General features: G+C 39.8%; 1 protein-coding gene across 1 annotated transcript in view; it reads right to left on the bottom strand.

Moving 5' to 3' along the window:
- si:dkey-247m21.3 (5-hydroxytryptamine receptor 4) overlaps window positions 1-24,639 on the bottom strand; it is a 59,776-nt gene that overhangs the window by 17,020 nt on the left and 18,117 nt on the right. The window contains exons 3-6 of the mRNA XM_040000395.1: window positions 21,796-21,972; window positions 20,915-21,115; window positions 19,648-19,801; window positions 15,616-16,280 (exon numbers count right to left, since the gene is read on the bottom strand). Coding sequence (XP_039856329.1) covers window positions 15,616-16,280; window positions 19,648-19,801; window positions 20,915-21,115; window positions 21,796-21,972 — 1,197 coding nt within the window. The remainder of the gene's footprint in view (window positions 1-15,615; window positions 16,281-19,647; window positions 19,802-20,914; window positions 21,116-21,795; window positions 21,973-24,639) is intronic.

Here is a 24,639-nt window from a genome sequence, read left to right as displayed (position 1 = left end):
TGTTCTGGAGCCCTTGACTCTCAGAGAATGAAAACTCAAAAGTGGCAACACTGAGGCCAAAAAAAGAAATAAAAATGATAGTAACAGCTAAGATAAGCTTTGAAAACAAACTTTAATAATAACCAGCAAACCACAAACGGTACCATCAATCTGTGCTGCTTTTCTAGGACAGAAAATCCTCTGAGTGTTTGCTATGGATGAATGTGAGGCCATTCTGACTGAAGGCTGAGCTCAAGACATTACTCAAGAGAAACTATGATGAGCACAGGCGTGATTACAAATTCATAACATGACAATTTTTATTGACTTTATTTTCCTTTCCATCACAGACCACTACGCTATGATGTCCTAAATTATCATGGGGAGGTTTTTAGAAGCATTGGTTAAATTTGATGTTATGTGGTTACATAGCACAGCGTGATTAAATCAGTTTAAATATTTAATCTGGTTCTGGGTGTATCATTATCTTAAATTTCTTCGTGAACAGATTAATTCTCACCATATCGCTCTGCCTCAGTGCTGTGCAGCTGTGTCTGCGGAGGCTCCCTTCATATATCCAGCACTAACTTTAAGAAAACAAAGGGTAAATCCCCTCCTTTCTCCAAACAGACCTTGTTTTGTTAGAGAAGTATGAAAATGATTTCATCTGACTGACATTTGGTCCTGATTCGTTCCCACTGAAGTTAAGTCAACTAACTTCCTGCTCAATAGAAGTTAGCTGCTGATAATGAGGTGCTGCTTCTATTTTTGACGTTGGTCTTTCATTTGCATTTTTTAAAAGTCGTTTTATCTTTGGGTTTCGTGAAGCCTTGCCAAACGTAACTGAACCTTGTGACTCAGAGCTAGTTATTTATGAATACTACAGTGAGCTTCGCACCATTTTCTGGGACCCATAGTTTTCTTGAGATCCCAGCCATCACTGAGTTATCACACTAATAATGGAACACAACTACGATTTGGGTTTTAAATGTGAGGCAACTACTAGTTAAAGTGAATTCTTTACAAGTTTCAAACACCTTGTGCCACCCTCCACAAGTTTTCAAAGCAACCTCCCTTTGACAGAGTAATATGAAAGATGGATATAGTCTTGATTTTAGCTGTAACAGGAGGTCTTTATCCTTCAAAATCAGATCCTCTACCAGAGGCCTGGGACCTTGAGTGTCCGCCACTACTTTGTCCGGCTGGTTAGCCAGCACCAGTTTGTCAGTCTCTATCTGGAAGTATCCACAGGATCTTAGCTCAGTCATTCCCAACCACCCTAGGAGGCGTATCCCATGTTGACCTGGGACTTCCAAGCCATACTCGGCACAGATGTTCCTATGCCAGCCACTCGGTTATGGCGTTCCATGTATGCCATCCCTGCTAGCATCTTGCACCCTGCTTTTATGTGCTGGATTGTCTCAGGGGCATCTTTGGACAACCTGAACTTGGGGTCTTGCCTGATGTGGTAGACCCCAGCCTCTATCGAGCCTGAGCTTGTTCCTGTGCTGCCATGATTATTGTCTCTCTGCTGTCTTTTAGCCCAGCTTTGTCCAGCCATTTATAGATTATCTCAATACCAGCCACTCCTTCTATCTGGTAAATGCTGTGACGAGACCTGTCTTTTCATGATGGTTCTCTTCTTGCTCTTCTTCTTTCTTGTGTTTTTGCTGCCTGAGATATTCACAAAACGTGATTAGTTATGGCTATCTTCCTAATGTATTCATGGATCTTTTTTTGTTTCATCCTGGACAGTGGTTCTAACACTCACTAGTCCTCAGCCTCCTTCCTTCTCCTTAGCACGCAGTCTAAGGATGCTGTGCTTGGATGCATTTTCTTGATATCAGTGAATTCTATCTAAACTTTTGGCCAGCTGTCCCAGCAAAGTATCTGATGACCAGCAGGGGGTAGGTGTTGGTAAATGGACTGGTTCTTATATAGCACTTTTCTACTCTATCTGAGCACTCAAAGTGCTTTACACAACTTGTACATTCATCGATTTACACAAGCACTTTTTTTGTCATTGTTGATTGCCTGGATCTTGGTCTTCCCATTCAGCTGACTTCCCAGGCTTGTCTTTTCATGATTGCGGCTTTCCTAGTGGTTCCCATTTGCCACTGGGATTCCTTCTTGTCTTTTCTGACATGTGTGCAGTGTGTGTGTGTGTGTGTGTGTGTGTGTGTGTGTGTGTGTGTGTGTGTGTGTGTGTGTGTGTGTGTGTGTGTGTGTGTGTGTGTGTTTTTGAGGATCAATTCTGCTAATAACGTTTTTCTACCTAAGAGATTTGCTACAGTACATCTATCTGTGGCCAAGAGAGAAAGTTGTTATTATTTAATAAAAACTGGTTAAAATAAAAGGAGCGATCTACACTGAGTTTTATTTGGCATCACCAGAAATGTTGGAAGAAGCTCTGAGGACTTGAAAACTATGGAAATTGTTCACCTCAGACAAAAGAACAGGCGACTATCTGTCTGTCGATCGAACTCACAGCCATGCTGCTGGGTCATGGTAAGTGGAATATTTAAAACGAGTCTCACAGATAGAATCTTTTGGCTAAAGCTGGAACACACAGGGATCAAGAAGTTCAGTTCAGTGACTTTAACTGGTGGAGTTGAAGCAGATAGTTCCTGGCTACAGCTGCCTGAGTGCATCATGCACTTTATATAAAAGATGGACGTAGCTTCCAAGACAAAAAAAACCCCCACCATCCATCTTCTGGCAAAATGTAATAATTAAAGTGAAAAGTCCAACTCAAAAGCAGCAGCAGAAAAACATCAGAACTGATGGATGATGGTAGCTCTGAGAGCTCTTTCCTCTCTTCAGTCCATCAGACTCTTTACAGATGGGTTTCATGCCACGAATCTCCAGGTTTCTGCAAGTCAGACTTAATTCTGTCATCCACCAGGAGTTAAATCAGTTTGATGACTAACAGGTCAGTTAAAATTAATTGTTTTTTCTCTCAAATTCTGTCTCTTTTAGCTTAATACAACATTTAAAATGTGTGATTTGTTGGAGAGCTTATTCCAAGACACAAAAATCTGGGCTCAAAGCAAAGCTCATGGAGCAGCTTAGCAGGGAAACAGCAAAGCCTTGAGGCTAAACCGAGCTGTGTGGATATGTGAGACTCGCTGAGAACCAGGCTTTTCTAAAAATACACAGTAAGGCTTGTCTGAATAAACAAAGCAAAAAAACAACAACGACAACAAAAGAAAAACTGAAAATCAATTACATAGTGAGCATGTGCTGATACTGAGGTACTGAAGGAAGTAGTGCTAATCAGATTGGGAAGTGACCTTGTTTAGCCTCTGCTGCAGTCTGTCTACAGCCTGCAGAACTGTGTCATCTTATTTTTAGTTCAATATCAGCCTGACAGTCTCATTCAAAATATTAACAAGCTTTAACCAAAACAAAAATCAAAGTTCTCGCTGAGATTATGATTATATACAGTGGTTTTAGGCATTTAATAGCTAACTGGGGGAATAAGTAAACTGTGTGCTGCATATCAACCTTCATTTAAATCAAAGGATTTAACAACAGTATTGCATTAACTTTTTAGGAATTACAGTTATTTTTATTTATAGCTTCCCAAATGTGGCCTTTGTTTTCCAGCAACAGAAATCCATCAAAGTATTAACAAACCATTGAGCTGTCCATGGTGTAGCTAGCAGCTGATCCATAGATCCTAAATTGGACAGGCGAAAGTGAATGGAAGGGATGGGTTGTACTTCTGCTCTGGAAAACAGCCCGTGGTTTCCACCTTGTTGCATGTAAATCGTCTGTAGTTAGACCTATGAAGGCATCTCTGGATTACAGTGAGATGCAGACCTTATAAGAGTGTTCTCAACTTGGTTAGATGTTGTGAAAGCTGTTTTCTTGACTTTGGAAATAATTCTGGAATCATGAACTTTTGATGTCTTATGTGATCTTTCAGACTTTTTGGTGTCGCTGAGCTGATCAGGGTAACACTTCTTTTTAAGAATCTACCAGATCGTTGATGAGGTTAAAGTTTTCGCTACCTTCAGATTTTTCAGCCTAATCATGACCTCCTTCACTTACATCCATATCTCTTTGGACCTCTTGGCCTCTTGTCTAAATGATACAAATTAAAACTCACTGACCTCTTGGCTAAACTTCAACAAAAAAAATGTTACCACACAAGTCAAAAATAAAAAAGTAATAAAAACACTGGTCACGTTTGTCTCTTTTGTTTTTTTCATACTGAAGCACTTTATTATATTTTTGGAATTATAGTTTTTGCTGCATGTTTAAATCCAGAGTTTTGTTGTGCTTTCATTGTATCAGTCTTTCTCAGAACAATATCTGTATTTAGCTTGCTGTACATTTTACAACTTATAAAACACATAAATAAAATGTCAGATCTTGTCTACACACACTTACATAAAACAGAAAGTGACACAGGAATCAGTTTATAGTCCCTCATGCAACAAGGGGCAGTAAAGTCATATTTATTGTCAGGCATGCAGGGAGAGGCCTCTGAAGTCCTACCTGACATCAGAACAACTAGTTTCCTCAAAAACAATTTAACTCAAGTGAGCTGAATGACATCTTTACTGCTCTGCAGTCAGTCTGGAATAAAAACACACAAGCAGAGCAATGGAAACATGAAATGAGCACACAAATCCTTGAACATCCCCCCAAAGTTAATTTAAGCTTTGTGCGGTGCACATATTCGTAGCTTGAGTTTATGTCAGATTTAAACTTTCCCATCATTTGTATCGGACATGAGTCCGTTATTCTTCACTCTTTTGGGCAGACTGAGAAATGTAAAGAATGTGATTCACCTGAAGCTAAAATAAGTAGTTGAAGACTTCTGCCAAGCAACACAGACACACAAATGTAATGTATAAAACTGAGCATTCAGAGAGGAAAGAAGTATCTGAATATTTTGCTACATGTGTTTTTAGCATTGTTTTTGTTACAGACTATTCACTTAAGCTAATAGCATACTTTATGTCATTACTGGAAAAAAAAAAATCACTGAAAAAATCAATTAAACACACCATGCTGGTGAAACTCTTGGATTTAATATAAAAAGTGGCCAGAGCTCTGCTGACAGGACTGACTTTGAACAAGCATTTCCTGTTTCTGATCAGGAGGGATTTTGAACCAGTATTTCTTACATTGGTTACACCCTTCTTTTTGATAGCAAAACTCCAAAGTTAGCTTTTATTCAAACAGATTAACTAAGCCAGACTTTATTGTAATTTTTTTTAAGTGCCTGTTGCAAAAACACATTCTGTTCTGATTTCCTGAGTTGAATTTATGGAAAAATTCCAACAATAACAAAGTTTGAGAAGAATAAAATATTACTTTTGCACCAACAAATTCCCAAAGAGCTATTTCCCAAAAACTTCTCAGCATACTGAGCAGTGTGTCCTTAAACATTTGAGGAAACTGGACAAGAGAAGGACAAAAGAAGTGATCCTAATAATCTATCTAATGCAGATGAACAGCATCTGAAAGTCATGTCCAGAAGAAATAGGAAAAAATCCAGTAAAAGATCTGAAGCAGGAATTCATCAGGGCCATCAGTTGATCCATCTCATGTCATAAGTCAACCTTAAGGAAGGGAAGCCGGAAGAAAAGGCTGAGCTATGCTGACTTACACAAGAACCGGTCTGAAAATCAGTGGCAACAGGTCTTACGGAGCGATGAATGCAAATTTGAATTTCTAGTGAAATATATGTCAGTGTTTACAGAGGAGGTGAAGCGAGAGGTATAACAATGAGTGTCTACAGTCATCCTCACCATAACTATTTACTTTAATACAAATTTTTAACTTATTTAAACATAAAGATATTAATTGAAATATCTGAACTCTTATTCTTTATTTACCAGAACACTGCTAAGTGTCAAGAATCTAAGTATAGCCGCCTAAAGGATAATGCTACATGACCTGCTGTATAGATATTTAAAAACTTGTTCAGCTCTTGTTTAGGATGCTGACTAAATATGATGAGCCGAAGGCAGCGAAAGGTTTCAAAAAGTCCTATATTGTATTTAAATAAAGCAAATAAAAAACAACCCACATCTTTTGTCCCTCTCAGAAAATAGGCTGATTAAATGAGATTTCAAAGACCTGATTAGCCAGTGTGGGTCAATTTTACTGTCCGACTTGTCACAATTACAGCACAGAAGCGCAGAGACAGAGATGGAAAGTGGCTCTAAGGGCTATATGAGTGTCTTTAAGAGTCTCCAGTGAGGTTCAGAAAGTCTGGCCCAAGCTGACAGCGACTGATGTACCTCACCCAAAGAGAACGAATGAAGCAATAAAACCAAGAGGGGTTAGTAGTTTTGTTCTTTTAGTTACTGTCTAATTATTTTTCATGCAGTCAGTTTGTGTTTTACTCACCCAGTGTCTTGCTTTTCAATTGTATCATAACAAACGGCACAACTAGTGCACTGCATGTAATTTGTCTTTCTCGTACTTTTCCCTCCTTCACTCTCAATTTAAGGGAAACGATCCGTTTAGATAAATGCAGAAGTCAAGGATAACAAAATAGAATAGGAAGTAGTAGGCTGCGGCTGGAGATGAGAAAAAAGAGGTGATAATCGCAACACAGTCCAACATTTTTACATTATTATGTTTAACAAGACGAAGGAACAAAGGAAAAGATAGAAATCTGAGTAAGGAACCCAGAGCGAGAGCAGTGAGACACAGAGAGGAGCTGCTGGAGGATCTGACGTTTCAATCAAACAATAATAAATCATACTAGTCTCATAATAAATCACAGACTGGAGTGTTTATACTGTCCTGCCTCGCCTGTCTAAACTGTCTGTGGTTAGTCATAACACGCTCACTTTCACCACTGACCTTCTTCTCATCCTCACAGTGACACACCTGGAGAAAGTGTTATATCAAAGCAGGAGGAGCTGGGGATTACACTGACAACCACAAGTTTCTTACACTTTCGTGATCATGCTTTGACTTTAATACATTTTAACATGCTTTATAGTCTTCTAATGACATGAAGGAAAACCGTGAGAGACTGACAAAAGCTCATCCATGAAAATACCAAATCTTGTGCAGTCCTAGACGGTGAAATCACAACTTGCCTACAAGATGGGAAGATGTTTAACAAACCCTGTTACTTGGGAAACCCTGTAAGTTGGGATCATTCAAAATGAGTTCAATGTATAATATGTAACACTTATGTTTTGAAATGTCTGATTGTCTGCAGCGATGGAGGGCACATTTTCTCTTGAAATGATGATGTGATTACATCATCTTTTCAAAGAATGTTTAAAACCAGAAAAAGCCTCAAAGTTTTAACTAATAATATTTTAAACCTATATGCAGGTTTAAAAACTCATGTATGCATATTCGATACACCTGATGTTACTGGGTATAGTAATAATAATAATATTTCACAGTTCTTCAGCCAGGATGGAGTGCAAAAGTTGAATACATCCCTGAAGACAGGTATGCTTTAATCCTGTTCTTACCATATATCTCTCCACAACAAGTTTCAACTGGCAACAGTTACCAACTTCTTGCAAACACTTGCCAACCGGTTGGGGAACACAGATTTTTCCCTAGCGATAGTGGTCGCCAGGGGGTCTAGGCTTGTGTGACTGGAGCTTTAGAGATTGATTCCAGAGTGACTGCTAGCAACCTGTTGCAATCAGCTGGGGATTACTCACTGTTCCCTAGTGTGACGAGACCCTCTCACTGCCTCAAAGAAGTCCTGACCTGCAATTATAGATAGTCTTCCAAACTACACAAGCAGGCCCAGATAAACTTCTCTGTCTCATCATTTCTTTTAGTACACCTCCATCTTTGTCACCCACTTTGAGCCAGTTTATGGCACTAGCAACCAGTGGTTGCTAGATAGTTGCTCACTAGTGTCTAGTTCTTTGCCCTTAGGGATTAATAAAAAAAAACCTTTGCTAGACTTTCCCTGCTTGAGAGTGCTTCCAAACACTACAAGTGCCAGTTTCCAACACAGCTTCTTTTATTTTTTACATTTTTCTTTCTGTCTTTAAGACCCACCAGAGCTAATAACGATAGCATCTAAAAGAAGTAATCACTGTGGGTGATTTGACACAAGCCCCACAGGGGAAGATATACATCTGTTTTGATAGGCTGAGAGGTACTTCTCTTGATTACAAAATACATCTTGTGAATGTAAAAAAAAAATTCCCCCTTAATATTCCTAACAATTGTTTTCAATACCTTCCTGGTGTCATTATCGTAAAATTTGTGTGTTGCATTTTGCACTCGTTCCTTATTTGTCTTCTAAATCCTTGGGAATAGACTTCATTTTCCAATATGGAGCTGAAAGTTTCATCTTATCTCAACATAAGAGAGTCATATATCAGCAGGGCATGCCAGCGTGGCTTTGACCCAAAGAGTGATCTATCGTTCGTCCCAGATGTCTTCCATTCCAGAGAGATTTCAAATTCTACTGTTTTTCAGTGGCTAAACAGAAGTGCTCTGCTACAGCAGATCATCCTGCTCAGTCTCAATAACAATCACACAGCTGATAACAGTATCCGCTACTTAGCGGAATTAACAGAATTCAACAGTACATCATCGCTACATCACACTCAAACTGATTATGTGTTACGGGAATGGTATGATATTCTGAGTTGTTGGTTATTTCTCATACCAGACATTCAACACTTAGGGGAACAAGAATCTGGCTTCCCCAAAATATCAAACTACACAGTACTTCAGTATGTACACTTTCTCTTCTTCTTTTCTTCCAGTAAAATGTCCGAGGATAATGTGCAGCTTGGACTGCGGCTTCACCACACTATGCATCATCATCATCTTGCACCTTTCACTCTTGTTTAACTCTGTTTCTTTTATTTTTCTTTTACTTTTTTAACTCAAGCTCACACATCCAGCCCACACTGTTTTAAGTACTGATGACAGCTGCTCTGAGGGAGGTAAAGATGATAGAGCTGAGCGAATGACAGAAGAGCAGAGGAGAGGTGAGATTCAACTTGGAAAACGTATCATTATCCTACAACTGTAGCAAAACAAACTTGACCATTTACCCGTGTCCACTGTGACTAAAATCCTTGTGTTCATGAGGTTTTTGTCTAATGCTAAAGTCTCTCTTTGGAATCTGGTCATTGACTCGGTACTAGGTTTACAATCACCAAGTCAAAACAGATTTCTCCTCAAATTAGCCAACAAAAGACGATTTAGGCTGTAGTAGCACAAATATTCTTATATCTGCAATGTAACAGATAAATACAATTTAAAAGTGGTAGAAAAGCAGTGTTGTGATAGTTAGATTCTGGTGTCATTTTTCATGTATCAATGGGTCAGAATAGAAAAAAATATCAAAGATCACCAGTGACGAGAACCCCATAGTGTGGCATGACCCACAGGGCTAGTGGGGCAATGGAAAACACGTCTGATTACAGATCAAAATATTTTAGGTTCAACTCCTGGCTAGCTCAATACTGTAGTTTTACAGAAGGGGGAAATAATGGTAAATGGCCTGTATTTATATAGCGCTTTACTAGTCCCTAAGGACCCCAAAGTGCTTTACATATCCAGTCATCCACACATTCACACACTGGTGATGGGAAGCTACATTGTAGCCACAGCCACCCTGGGGTGCACTGACAGAGGCGAGGCTGCCGGACACTGGCGCCACCGGGCCCTTTGACCACCACCAGTAGGCAACGGGTGAAGTGTCTTGCCCAAGGACACAACGACCGAGACTGTCCAAGCCGGGGCTCGAACCGGCAACCTTCACAATTACAAGGCGAACTCCCAACTCTTGAGCCACGATCGCCCCATAATAATAAGCCATATCACAAACATAGGTTAAGAAGAAAGGTGATGATTAGGAAGCTGCAGTATGGCTTTATTCTTTATTCTGAGAAAGCATATAGTAGGGTGACAAGAGAGGAGCTGTGGTACTGTTTGAGGAAGTACGACAGAGACCTATGTGATGGTGGTGCAGGACAGTAGCGAGATGTGCGATAGGAGTGACATTTGGGTTCAAGGTAGGGGTGGGATTACATCAGGGATTAGCTCTGAGCTGGTTTTTGCTAGTTGACAGGTGAGGTCAGGTGGGAGTCACTGTGGACCATGATGTTTGAAGATGACATTGTGATCTTCAGTGAGAGTAAGGATCAAGTGGAAGAGAGCCTGGAGAGGTGGAGGTGGAAAAAAGAAGAATGAAAATCAATGGAAACAAGACAGAATACATATGTGTGAATTAGACTGAGACGGGTGGAAAGGGTAACAATCAAAGAGTGGAGACAGTGAAGGTAGGTGAGTTTTAATTCCCTGGGTCACCATCCAAAGTAACAGAGACTACACGAAGAAGAGCGTGCAGTTGAGGTGAGTGTTGGGGGGGGGGCGGGCAAGACAGTACCGTCACCTGTTTGGCCTAACAAAGCTGAAGATGTTAAGGTTTTACAAGAGAGTCACCAGAATGGGAAAGATTAGATCTGAGTACATCAGAGGGACAGATGACGGACAGCTCAGGCTGAGTAGTAGTAAGGCTGAGATGGTTCAGTCATGTGCACAGGAGGGATATATTGGACCAAGAGATGTTGAATATGGAGAGGAAGAGAGGACATGCAGAGGGTTGGTGTGACAGGATGCTAGGGATGCAGTGAAATGGAGGCACATGACCCATTGTGGTGGCCCCTGAAGTTGAAAGAATAATAATAATAATAAGAAGAAGATAGTATGTGATATGCTAAAAAAAACTGCTTACCATAACACTTTAACTACAAACACTGAATAATCAAATATATCTATGCAATATATATATATTTCAAATACGTACCCCTAGTAATACTATTACTTATTATTAATAATAATAATTTCTGTCCTGACAGTTAATCTGTCCTTGAAAACAGACTGCTTAGCTGCATCCACTCGTGCTATGCTAGCTCAAGTTAACTGTCATCTGGCTGTGACAACTTATGTGCCAGCCGAATGAATATAAGATAAAACAACACTTAAATTATACTATATAAGCAAAATTGTGGAAATAAAAGCAGGAACAGCTCATCCAAGGAAACCCATGCCACGATTCTCCTAGTGCACAGTTTTTAGAACAACCCATTCATTCCCAACTGCATGGCAAGGAGCCGTGGTAATGGGACTGTGGCCCAATACTCGTGTCCATATTGTGTGTCTATAGAAAGACATACTTTATAAAATGCTGTAAACACCATACTGGCGCAAGGACACAAGACAAGGAGCAACTCAACATTTTTAACCTGTTTCAAATCTCCAGATGCTTTTGTCTCCACAGGGTGGGTCATTTATATGGATACACCGTAATAACATGGGAATGGTTGGTGATATTAAAGTCCTGTTTGTGGCACATTAGTATATGTGAGGGGGCAAACTCCTCAAGATGGGTGGTGACCATGGTTGCCATTTAGAAGTCGGCCATCTTGGATACAACTTTCGTTTTTTTAATAGGAAGAGGGCCATGTGACACATCAAACTTATTGGTAATGTCACAAGAAAAACAATGGTGTGCTTGGTTTCAACGTAACTTTATTCTTTCTACAGAAGTATTTAAAGCATTACTGATGGACAAAAATACTGGGTAAGGGAAAATCCAAATGACCAAAAAATATGCACGAAATATTAATTGTTAGGATGTTTTTTTTTGTTTTTTGTTTTTTTTCAATTTTAGAAAAACAAAAGACGGTGGCACATTTAAAAAAATGACTAGTGGAGAAAGTAATTAGGCAAAGTAAGAAAAGAATGGACTGTATTCTAAATGACACCAATTCAATTCAAGTCAGTTTGATTTTTATGGCACCAATTCACAACAACAAACAGTTTAAAGTGTTTAAAATATAAAGCATGTCATTAAAAGCAGGCTAAAGCATAGAAATACCAATGTTAGAATCTGTTGTAAAGCAATTCTGCTTTCCATTGGATTCATATCCTACTACTCTGCCAACATTTTCCATATGTGCCATCACACATGGACAAAGACATTTTATAAAGGCAGAGGACACTTAAATGTAACTTTGAAAAACAGTTTCCTTAAAGGCTGTCATCTCACTGAAATAAAAATGAGATTCGACAGGATTTCTCCAGTAATTTCAGCTTCTAGTATCCTGCCGGCCTTAATCTGATTGTCCGAGTCTGTTTTCCATCGGAGACAGATTTAAGACAGGACATCAGATTGGAGTTAACACTGTTTGCCTTTCTGTTTCCTACACACCGACGTGCAGAAATCCATGGAAACACGTGACAGCTAAAACTAGTATGCCATAAGCTGAGATATCAGGAAAGCGTGTTTCATTTTTCTTATTTCATATAACAGACACGCACAGATGATGCACACGCAGAAGGTTTCTCGACATGTTCAGAAGGTGTGACTGCCTGTGCTTGCATGTATTTTGTATGAATTCATTTGTCACACGTGTGCATGAGTGCACACGCACTCTCACTGTTTCTCTTCAGCAGTGAAGTACTTGTATTAGAGTTAAACAGTGCAGACACAAGCAGGTCTCCTCCATCTTTCTCCCAGCTCGCGGAAGCTGAGAGCACAAACACAGCCGTCAACTAAATCAGCACCATAACATCAACAGATGTCCTGGTGTGAAAAGCCTTCTGGACTTTTAGTGTTATTATATATTATAATTACATTGAAGATCCAATCTGTAAAAAAGACAAATATGAAACTGTCCACTGTCCGTGCTATTTAACCACTAAGAACCAAGATTTAGCCAAAAACTACAAATAAAAAACTTTTAGTGGTAAATTCTATTTCAGTGACTACCAAGAGATAAACACAATGGCTGATCTTCATATTGCTGTTGCTACATTCTGTTATTGCTGTCCATACAAGTTTATCTCCTCATCATTCTCCTCAGCTGCTGCTGTGCACGTGCTGCATTAAACGGCACGATTAAACGTTAAAGAAGTTTCTGCAGAAAAACACAGCACAAGTGCAAGTGTGGGTCAAAGTCTGAATGTTCTCTTTCAAAATTTCCCAACGGTTCCATGAAAAGCATCTGACACATCTCATGATCAGAAAACAAGGGATTAACCCTTTAAGACCTACCATAGAACCAAGTCCGCCAGAGCTTATATTATATTTTTACATGCTGTGGAGCCATTTTTGGGAGCATTTCAAGTTGCTATACATCAATACAACCATTATAGCCCAGATTTTAATAATATGTATTCATTAAGTGCATAGTAATTACATAAATTGCAAAAAAGTGCAATAAACTACAAAAAAATTGAAAATCGTTTTTGATTTTTTAACATATATTTGTAGTTCGAGAAATTTAAGAGGCTTATCCCTCAAAACTGTAAATACAAAAAAGTTGCACAAAATAGTTTCCCACCACAGGAAATTTATTTTGAGTGTCTTCATAGTTTTATTTTTGAAATACACCAATTTTTATACACTGCAGGAAAAACGAAAATAAATATTATAATGCAAATTTGCAAAAAAGCAGCATATGCATCAAAATAAACTATTTCCAGCAGTGCAATATGAGTCCTATGCATCCCAGAAACGACACAGAAAGTCATAAAGTCAAAGATAACTTTTAAAAAGAGCAGTATAGGCCCTGAGGCCCTGATGGCAAAAAAGACTACATTTCCGCGAAAATGACGTCACTTCCGGTTTCGGGCAGGTAATGGCGGAAATGCAAAAGTTCGCGCTGACGTCTATTCCAACGTAGGAAGTGTTATGAACAGCTGATCGGATCGGCAAAGCGTGTTTCTGGAATATTATGTTTTTGTTCCTGCAAGCGCTTTTTATGCAGTTTTTGCAAAGCTTTATGTGGAAGGAAACCGTGACCGAGGACAAGCTGATGGCATAAGATGTAAGTACAACTCCTTACATCCTTACACATTTCATATGCAAAAAAAATTTTTGCGCTAGCTTACGTGGTTGCAGTGCTACTGGGATTTAAAAATAGTTACGCAAAACAGAGCGTTCCCGCTCCGATCGGCTCTAAAGGGTTAAAAGAAGGGATGATTATTAAATTCATTTTATCACAAATGTGAGCCTAGGATAGCAACTAGCTGCACACAGTATGTGATAAAATGATATATGATCCAATAAGAAATACCTTATTTATCCCCAAAGTTGGGAAATGCTACAGTACTCAAAATGTGAAAAAGAACTGTGATTAAATAAATATCACAGTGCAAAACAATCACTCAATAAATCAAAATGTAAATGTGATTTACTCAGGAGCTTAAATCCACAGTGGATACATGGATTGTGGTATGTGGAATTGTGTTTTATCCTTGTGGTGGTAAAGCTGAAACAGAAATAGAGAAAGTCTTCAGCTGCTTGTCCAGCAAGTGGTGCAAAGGGTGACCAAGATCCATTTTTGTCCATGCTCATTCAGCCACAGTCCTTTGGATGATCTCTGTGTCAGCTGATGCAGGAGTCCAAACAGTGTGATGAATAAAACTGGATTCAAACAGCAACAGAAATGTCCATTTCCCTCAGTGAGTAATACCTTGCCAGCTAGCAATATTCGGGCCATGAAAATCTTCCCCACAGTTACATGTCTGCAGCTACAACACTTTTCTATCACAATTAGTGCGATTTCTCCACTTTTCTTCTTACTGCTCAGATTAAAGTCCTTGGCTGGCACTCCCTCTCTCCCTCCACAGCTCCATGAAGCAATGTCAAACTACACTCACTATGTTCCCACTCTTCTACTGATTTGCGATGCAGTCCTGTTTTACCTTCATAAAACTGCAGGAGTTATGTGGCTCAACATAATGCAACAAAATAAAGTTTGGCAGCTCACAATAGGCCACAGGATTATCTTCGTCCAGGTGCACGAGTATAACACTCCAAATGAGACTTAGTGGCAATAAATTTCTCTTGTGAAGCGCACTGAGGTAATCCTCCAAAATGTTCAAAATGTCCCTGACATTCATCAGGGACTGATGTGAGTGTCTCTTCTGTGTCATGTAGGACCATAACTGTGTTTCTTAATTGCAACTGATCACTCCGAGAAGGTCAACAAAGGGACAATTCCAGTTTTCCACTTTTCAAGATGATGAACCTCTTTAATCTGCTGGTCTTCTTCTTCTTCTTAACAGCTGCTAGTTAATTAAAAACATTAAAAATTATCTTTTTGGTGTGTCAAATAGATGGAGTAATGAACTAATAAAAGTCCAGTGTGTCGTCCTCGTCTCAGTTTTTTTCAGGCAAAGACTAAGGAAAACAAACAATCTTTCAGTCAGATGACACAGAAAGGTTTAGGTGTAGGTCTTTTCGCGGGAAATGACAAATTAAAGTTCGTTCTTGCCCAAGGCCTTCATTTCTTTTTGAATCAGTGAGGACAAAAACAGAACATCAGTGACGTAGTAGCGCATCCGGCTTAGGTATTCATTACAATCCACAAGTTATTGCCCTGAAAAATGACAAATATGACCTTAATGTTAACCTGAAACAGGTTCTTGTTTATTGTGGACAATCAAAGCCTTGATTGCTGAGCAAAAAAAACATACACTCTCTCACTCAGATCCACTTACACCCCTTCACTCACTGAAATTACTGCCCTTCACATTAACATTAAGGGACGTCTGCCATCAGTCTTACATGATCAAATATGTCTTAGGCCACTGGTTATAGATAGACTGGTACAAATGTGACTTGTGCCTTGCCTGTGTGTTTACCTCAGTGCCATGGATGTCCCATTGACTGATGCAGCTGAGCATGCTCTGTGGGTTGGTCCATAGGAGCAGCTCCCCTGCCGTGCGTACCGCTCATCCCCGCAGCAGAGAATGACCAGAAACGCCCTCCGAAAAGCCCGGTTTAGGAAGGCATACAGGAAAGGGTTTAGCCCTGAGTTAATGTACCCAAGCCACAACCAGGCTGTCCACAGCTGCCAGGGTACCGAGTAGTGGATGAAAGGGTCCACTATGTTGGTGATAAAGAACGGAGCCCAGCACAGGCAGAAACAACCCATTATAACCGCCAACGTCTTTGCTGCCTTGGTCTCAATGCGCATGCGGCTGTGACCTACAGGAGCCTGCTCTGAGGAGGAGGAACCTGTTGGTGTCCTAAGGCGGTAATGCTCCAAAGGATCTGAGGAAGTGGATGTCCTCACGGTGATGACCGGAATTGTGCCGGTGACCGGAGCAGAGCCGGCACGTTGAAGTGTCTCTATCTGCCGCACGTGGGTCATGGCAGTAACATAGATACGCTGGTAGGCCAGGACCATGAGGCCCAGCGGCACGTAGAAGGCCACTGCAGAGCAGATCAGGGCGTACGGCCGGTTAACTAGAAACACACAACTTGTGTCGTTCGAGCCTCCCGCCAAGGCTCGCCGCTCTTCAATCTGCAAAGAGAGAAGACACAGGAAGAAAAAACAAGTGAAATATGGGGCTCCCAGGAGGGGATTAGTTTAACTTAACAAAAAACAAAAACATAAAAAAAAAACTGGAACTATGGAAAGACTTAGGCCAGCTGTTTCCCTCTGCTTCCTGCCTTTTAGTTAAGGCGGGCTAAAGAAGAGGTAAATGCTACATATTGTAATAATAAAGTACTTTGGAATATCCTTTGTCTGGCCAGTTGCCCATATCTTTGTCCTCTATATAAACCATGAGTAGGTCAAAGTAAATTAAAAATGTGCAGGCGGAGAATTGCCTTGAGCTGAAAGATTAATTTTATCTCATCCCTCTATGTAGCATTTGGGTGCAGTAAGGTAATGCTGCACCCTGGGACACTAGAATAAAACCAAACTATCATCAAAGCAGAACAAAAAGTAATGTGTGACTCATCTTGAATTGAAAATGCACTCTTAATGGACTTTTAGTGTTTAAAGTGCCAAAATAATGCATTTGAAAAGCTAAATAGCAATGTCTCTATCCAAAAAAGACAACCTTGCTACAATTGCAGTTGTGAGCTGTTTAATGTAGGAATAATTATTCTTTCTACTGTCTACATCCAAGAGTTAGCAGAAACTCAGCTGAGGGGAAGATTTCAGTAATGATGGAAGAAGCACGAGCCTCTTGTCACACGTTTCTGATTTGATAGTTTGGTGAAAAATGAAAACAATAATCGTTCCTACCTGTAAATGAAACTACACACAATAAGGTTTGTATACTTTTTGAGCAACTAGGTGTTAATTGGAAAAAGATTTAGGTTTAATCAAAGCTTCACACTTACATAATTATCAAAAGAAAGTAAAGAAAGGAAGTCCATCACATCGATTTCCTCCCTAATTATTAAATGACGTTCATCTTTGTGTTACATTTACTAGGTAACCAAAAAGTTCTTTAAGCTGACAACAGCCACATGGTAAACATGAATTCACAAAGCTTACTGAATAAACTGTAAGTAACCGTGTCACAGACAGCCAACTGTGCCGCTGTTGTTGTCCATTCTCCATATGGAGGTGGGTGCTTACTCCTACAGTGTCACTTAGTCGCGATAAGAGCCAGAATAATCTAGCTTTTTTCAAAGGATGAGATGTCAGAGTCTTGAAGTTGAATCTTGACTTTGCGGAAATGTTAAATTTTTATTTTAATACTTTAAAAAATAGCCTTTTTTATATTATTCCTCCAGCCTTGTGATTGCAACAAGTACATGCAGAACAGGAGTGTTAGGTTTTGTATTGTTGATTGTCATTTATGCTTAGAAATATTTAACCATATATGCTTAGAGGTGTATAATCATTTGTAGATTGAAAGAATGTCTCATCCTAGGAGGTCTGTAACAACTCTGTGTAGCATAAAGAGGGGAGTGCGTTCACTCCTCTACAGATTGTTCTGGCATAGATCACACACCTCCTAGGAGAGGTCGTATCTTCTCTTGCTGATATATGGCATAGCAAACACACGTATATCTGTTTAAGTATAAGAGCCTTTTGTTTAGATGGACCCACTAGACTTCTGGCACCAGCTTTGGGGAGTCTTCACAGGGTCACATCTTGACCTCACACAGATCTCTCTCACACACACACACACACACACACACACACATACACATACACCCACATACACAGGCAAGGTACTCTTTGTGTGTATGTAGACGTCATATGTTAATGAACCTATGCATATTCATGTAACCTCAATAAAAGAACAGTGGTACGGGAGAGCGGGCGAGAGCAACTGGGGTCAAGCGAAGGAACGGCGCCTGTCCGGTTCTCTCCCGTGCACGAGAAACATGAAGAACTTTGCCTACTTGTGTCTTGCTTTGCAGTGTAATTATATTGTCTTCAACGTTCCAGCGGATGGGTTCAAGCTACAAACCTATCAAGGAGCCTCACACTTACAGCAAAAGTCCACGAAAGGTAACTTTCATCTGTGTAATTGTTTTGCTGTCTGTTGCCAACTGTGTTTTATTTTCAGCCGTATACATTTATTATACATTTCTTTGTACAATGCCTCAATATTATGCAGACCATCGGCAGATATATGCACTGAGAGATCCTCTATCCATTGCCTCTTAGCTTCGAGCAAAGGGTCGCATACCTGAGATATGTGAATCCTGGAATTAATTCAAAATTTTGGAAGTGTTTCCTTTGCCTGATTGTAATTTTTTTAGTAGCTGTTTGAGTGGACTACCTGTGGAATAGTTGAAAGGACGGCCCAACCTTTTAAACAGAGCACTACTCATTTGGACAAACCTCTAGAACTGTAATAATTTACAGATTTCTACTAGTTGATGTCAAATAAATTAATAATATACTGTAAGTACTTCCAGCTTTCTGCCACATTGCCCAGTTATCTGGTTTGTCTCTGCTCGGGAGTTGTTTATTATTCCATAGAAGTGCTTGAGGTATAAGCTCCGTGTAGGTTATGGCATAGACCACAGTGATAACCAGTCCCTAAGGTAAATTTCTATCTGAAATCAACTTGGCCAGCTCAATTTAATTAGATTTTATTCTACTGACAGAAAACTTTGCTGCAGACGGTATCTCCCTAATTGAGCATTTCAAGACAGAGATCAGTTTCAGATCACTATCCCTGAGCAGACACCTTTAAAACCAACCAGACAAATACTGTTTGGTTTAGCTTGTGCTTAGTGAGAAGAAATTTCAGTTTCAAACAATCCCTCTGAAACAGAACAGAAGCGTAATGAAAAACACATCAGCACACACACAGACAGCATTTAAAATAATCCTATGCAATTTTGTATACCGTGTATGACTTCTAGCCATCGAGACAGCCATTAAAAAAGTAACACTGGCTTTGTACGCTGCCAGACTGAAAGATAAGAGAAAAGAGCTTTTCATTAAGTCTGGATGAATAAATTCATCTGTCCCTGCCTGCCTCTGGGAGTCCTGCTGCTCATTTCAAGGCAGCTCTGAAACAAGCTCATGCCAGAACATACCTAAACCAGAAGAAAATGCTTGTTGAAGTGCTGTCTTTGCTCGCAGCGAGAAAGCTTCCACAGGGACTGGAATTGTTTTGTGATCATTCTTTTACTGTGCCATTGTTTCAGGGATTGAAAATGTTATTAGAAACAAAGAATATTAGACTGGAGAGGTTAATGCCGCTTTTGCCCTCAAAGAAAGAACATACCTCTGTTTAGGCATTTGAGAGCGGTATGAACTTTTCTTTGTGATACTTTGTTTAAACATACTGTCTGTTTGGTTTGATTCAGGGGTCGTAGTAAAAAAATGTAAGCATTAGAACTATGTAGCCACTTGTTTTGATCTCATTAGTGATGGTTTCTGATCTGAGCTAATGAGGACTTACAATATCCTCGATCCCGATGGCGTTCCAGCTTTGCATGATGGGTAGAAAGGAGATAAATGTGGGAATGAGCCAACAGCCACTGAGCATGACTGCCACTCTCATCGGGGTCATCTTGTGTCTATACACCAATGGCTGGCAGCAGATGGCATAATACCTGAAATAAGACACAGACACTAGCACACACATACTTTACACTAACATACAGATTTAAAAATGAATGGGGGGTTGTGCTTCAGAGGTATGGGGTATTGGGCCCATACTCTATTCTGGCTTATTTGATCCCTGTATGACAGTAGTGCAGCCATTGCTGTGAAATAAATCAGACTTTTTTCCTACTTTTGTAGGAAACCTTACTGACTTTTTGTGATATTAAACTGTTTGGCTGCTCTTCATAGCTGATTCTGTTCACTTTTTCTGACAGAAATACTAGGTTCAACATGGTGGCATGACCAATGCTTGCAGCAGGATCTGCTTACACCAGTAAAGGCAATATAAGGCAACAGCTAGGTTTGCCTGTCAAAGTCGTATTTTTGTTTGTGACTCTCTAAGGGACATCAGAAGCCTTTGCTGAGATCTCATAGATTTTAGGAGGGCTACCTTCAGTTATCTCCCACCACCGACAGTCAGCGAATTTGCGGTAAAGAGGGTAAAGGGCATTGAGTTTTGGAGGGCTGACCTCCAGCGACAACACCACAGCTGTCATCAAAAAGGCACAGCAGCTTCTCTCCCTCCTCTGCAGAAGGAAGACAGCGGACCTCCTCACTTCAGCACTAACAGTCTCATACAGATGGGCCATCAAAAACATTATTACATACTGGATCACTTCTTGGTTTGCAAACAGCAGGTCTGAGGATAGCCATAAGCTGAAGAGGATTGTGAGAATAGTAGAAATGATTATTCTCTGTTTGAAATCTACAAACAGCACTGCACGGGCATGTCCTACCAAGAGGACTACCCGAGGGCCGACCTGCTCCGCTCCTGGACACACACGAAAGATTAGGTCTCTGCCAGTTTGATAATTTTTTGTTTTCTTCTCAAAGAGCGGGAGGCTCTGGATGAAGAGAGGAAAGTCTGGGGTACCTGCTTAGAGGGCAGCCCCTATGACCCAAATAAGTGGTAGAAAAATACAGACGGATCACTTGTTAGGTGTGCGACGTAAGTAACTGACTGTCTTCAACATTAAATCAAACCCTATTTTAAAAAAAATGTTTTCAGTGGGGAAACACATTGTGCCATCAATATATGCCTTTTTTACACAAACACAAACCTATCCAGTGCAATGCAGCAGAGGTGCAGGATGGATGCTGTGGTCAACAGGACGTCCAGAGATGTTCGCACCAGGCAGAAAATCTCTCCATAGCGCCACTGGCCAGTAGTCAGTTCGATGGCAGCAAAGGGCATCACAACCAGAGCAACCAGCAAGTCAGCAAACGCCAGCGAGACAATAAAGTAGTTTGTCTTTTTCTTTCTGGGAGAAGAAGACAACGATAAAGAAGTTGGAGAAAAAAAAAGATCCAGAAAAAGTTTGATTTACTCTAAATGTTCTGTCTTTAAAAAGGGGAGCGGCTTAGTCAGCGCAACTCTGTAAAAATATGAAAGACAGGCATGTTTTTGAGTACAGTTTTATAAATAAATAGTATTAACTTCCATTCCTGCAGTAAAGTCTATCTTAAATAAAGGTCTTTAATAAGGTCTCAAAACTTTTGAGGCACAGATCCAAAAAATGTATTTTTGGGGAAGTTACCAAATGTCACAACAAATTAATGCCCATCTTTCTGTCTACCTGACGGGGTTTGTCATGACAGGCTGAATGAAATTTGAGTGCTCTGACATTTGATGGGTTTGTTTAAATATTACTGCCAAAATGAGAACCATGTAGTTTGAGAAAAAACAGATCTTCAAATGCTGGTTTAATTTTAAAAGACGGAAAAAGAAATTCTGAAAGTCATTATCTCACTCAAAAAAACTTTGCTACATTATGTCAGGTTTATTGTATTTATTTTTAAGATTACTAGATTTTTATTTTGGCTTTTCTGGACGTTCTCAAAAAAGATTTTAGGGAGCATTTGCAGACAGAAGATTTAAACCTTCTTCTCTGCTGAAGTCACAAAAAACACAGCTGCTGCTGAGAAAGACAACAGTGCTCACCGCAAGTGTCGGTCCTTGCAGAGCGCCACCATGACCAACAGGTTGCCAAAAACTGTCATGATAATGATGAGCGAGAGAAAGATAGAGAGAGCGATGGTCTCCAGGGAGCTCAAGAATTCCTGCTGCTCCTGTTGGCCTGGCTGTTGTTCTTCAGAGTTTTTTATATCATCCAACAAACTGCAAGAGAAAAATAAAACAAGTAACCGACCAATAAATCAGTTATTAGTTGCATATGCTATAGTCTGGTTATTGAATGGGATATGCATGATGTAAGTTTTACAATGGGTATGGATAGATTTATCTTAGTTTATCTTTGCATGCAAATTTTATTATTTTATATTATGTTACTTGTATGTTGTATCTCTGACATGTATCTGAATTTTATGGGTCAACTGATATTATATGTAGCTACCAAGACAATGCAGATGAAAATCAGCTAACAGCTTAAGCTGGGACGAGACATTTTTTCCCCAAATGTGATAAATGTTTCTTTGTGCATGTTCCTTCAGAAAAAATAAAAAAAAAATCAATCAAATGGGTGTGGGGTGCTTTCATTTAGCACACTGTGTAATTATAGTTGGGCTGACACCTGTAAGTGTGATCAGAAGGTTATAATCACTCATGGTTGTCATGACAATTCAGATAATCAGAACCAGAATCAAATTGTATTAATCACAGAGGCACTGTTTTTTTTCCAGTGTGTAAAGATGGTACAGCATACATCTTTAATGACTTCAACAAATTTGAATTTATTTAGTACTTTCTTGAATCCACACAGGGTCAAAATTATACATACATACTTGCAATTAAATCTTTTAATAAGTGATGTTGTAATGAGTGAAGTTCCTACATTGTTTTTTAACTTCACAAAGCCAAGGCCTATTAAATACTTCTCATTAGCAGTGTTGGGTAAGTTACTTTAAATTAGTAACTTAGTTACATTACTAGTTACTTCTATCAAAAGTAACTCAGTTACTTCAAGTTACTCGTTACTTTCAGAGTAACTAGTTACTAGGGAAAGTAACTTTGGTTTTACTCAGAATTCTCTTGTTAATATGTTGCTTCCTTAACTGGATACCCAGCAAGATTGCCAGTCTTCTAGCTTGCTTACTTGCCACAAGTGCACTGTGCCACCTACCAATAGAAAGGAAAAAATAATGTGCACATTTCCACGAGAGAAATCCCACGCCTGATTCTATCCTAGCCTGCTTTTTACATCCAACACAAAAACTGCAGTCGTGGTGCTTTCGATTGTACTCAGAACTCGGAAATTCTGCCTTCTGAATAGGAAGATGTAGGTAACACCAGACTGCAGATGAGCTGCATACAGGGCTGGACTGGGACAAAAAAATCGTTTTCACCTCAAAACGAAACGCATGATATTTTCTCTGAATACGAGACTATTCCGTTTTTTACGGGACGGTTGGCAACTCTAATAATTAACCTTATGAACAAAATAAAGTTCAACATCAGTAACATAGCACCCACCCAGCTGTATAGAAACTCCGTCATGCTAGCTAGCACGCAGTACGAAAAAGTCAGCATAACGAAAATAAACTCCACCTAAACTTGGTTCATATCTGACCCAGATGGACTGCAGGTCATATCTTCTTACCTGAAGTTCAGTTCACCTGACACTCTCGGACCAGCGGCCGCTTCGGGTCTCTCCTCCTGCCTCCCTTTTCCTTCATCCACCTGCTGGCTTCCACCACTTGCTAATGTTATTGAATCTGTGGAAGCTCCGCGATAGCCACCACACGAAGTAACGAATAACGAGCCTATTTAAATCCCAGTAACGAGTAACGCGTTCCCGGTTTTGGCATAATAACTAGTTACTGTGCTCGTTACCACAATAATAACGTAGTTACTGTAACGCGTTACTTAATAACGCGTTAGTCCCAACACTGCTCATTAGTGCAACAACTGGTAGTTTCTTTTTGGCAGCAGAAAAAGTGTTTGTTTGACAATGGAAAAGTCAGTGAAGATCTAAGAAGAAGAATTGTAGGTTTACACAAGTTAGGAAGGTCTCTTGGAGCCATCTTTAAACACGGTCTGGAAGAAGACCCAAACTGCCCCCCTCAAATGAAAGGAAATTGGTTAGGATGTTCAGGATCAACACAGGTACTACTTCACTAATGGACTGAGAGAGTGCCAACCAAGAAAGAAGCCCCTGCTCCAAAATGAACACCTTCAAGTTCGAAATGCATTCTTGGGAAAAGCTTTATGGTCAGACTAGAAAACAACTGAGCTTTTTGGCCACAGGTTTGGAGACGTAAAGGTAAAAACACTGTGCCAACTATCAAGCATGGTGGTGGTAGCATCATGCTCTGGAGATGTTTTACTACCAGTTGTACTGGTACACAAAGTGGATGCAGTAATGAAAAGGAAAGACTACCTTCAAACTCTAGACTTCACCACAACAACACTGGCTTGGGAATACATAAAGGAGGCTAACATTAAGCTTCTGGAACAGCTTTCCCAAAGCCCTAACCTCAACCCTACTGAAAATTAGTGCTAAAAACTCAGGTCCATGCCATAAAAAACAATTTAAATGAACTCTATTAATTCTGCCAGAAATAATGCTCAATCATCTGACCAGTGGATACTGAAGCATCTAGCTGAGGTGCAGCTTGCTAAGGAACATTTAACTAAATATTAGTGGAGGTGTATGTATATATTTGAATCTCTGTGTATACTTTTGATCCTCTTCGGATTAGAGAAAAATCCAAAACATATTCAAACTCGTGCATTCAATTCTTGTTCTTTAAAGTAATTAAAGTCGTATGCTATTCAGTAATTCTATCCTGGAAAAAGAACAATTGAAATAAACCACAAAAAGCCCCA

Source organism: Simochromis diagramma, unplaced genomic scaffold (assembly GCF_900408965.1).
Source record: "Simochromis diagramma unplaced genomic scaffold, fSimDia1.1 OVJJ01000596.1, whole genome shotgun sequence".
Lineage (NCBI taxonomy): Eukaryota > Metazoa > Chordata > Actinopteri > Cichliformes > Cichlidae > Simochromis > Simochromis diagramma.
The sequence above is the reverse complement of the archived record's forward strand: the minus strand, read 5'-3'. Positions and strand labels throughout refer to the sequence as shown.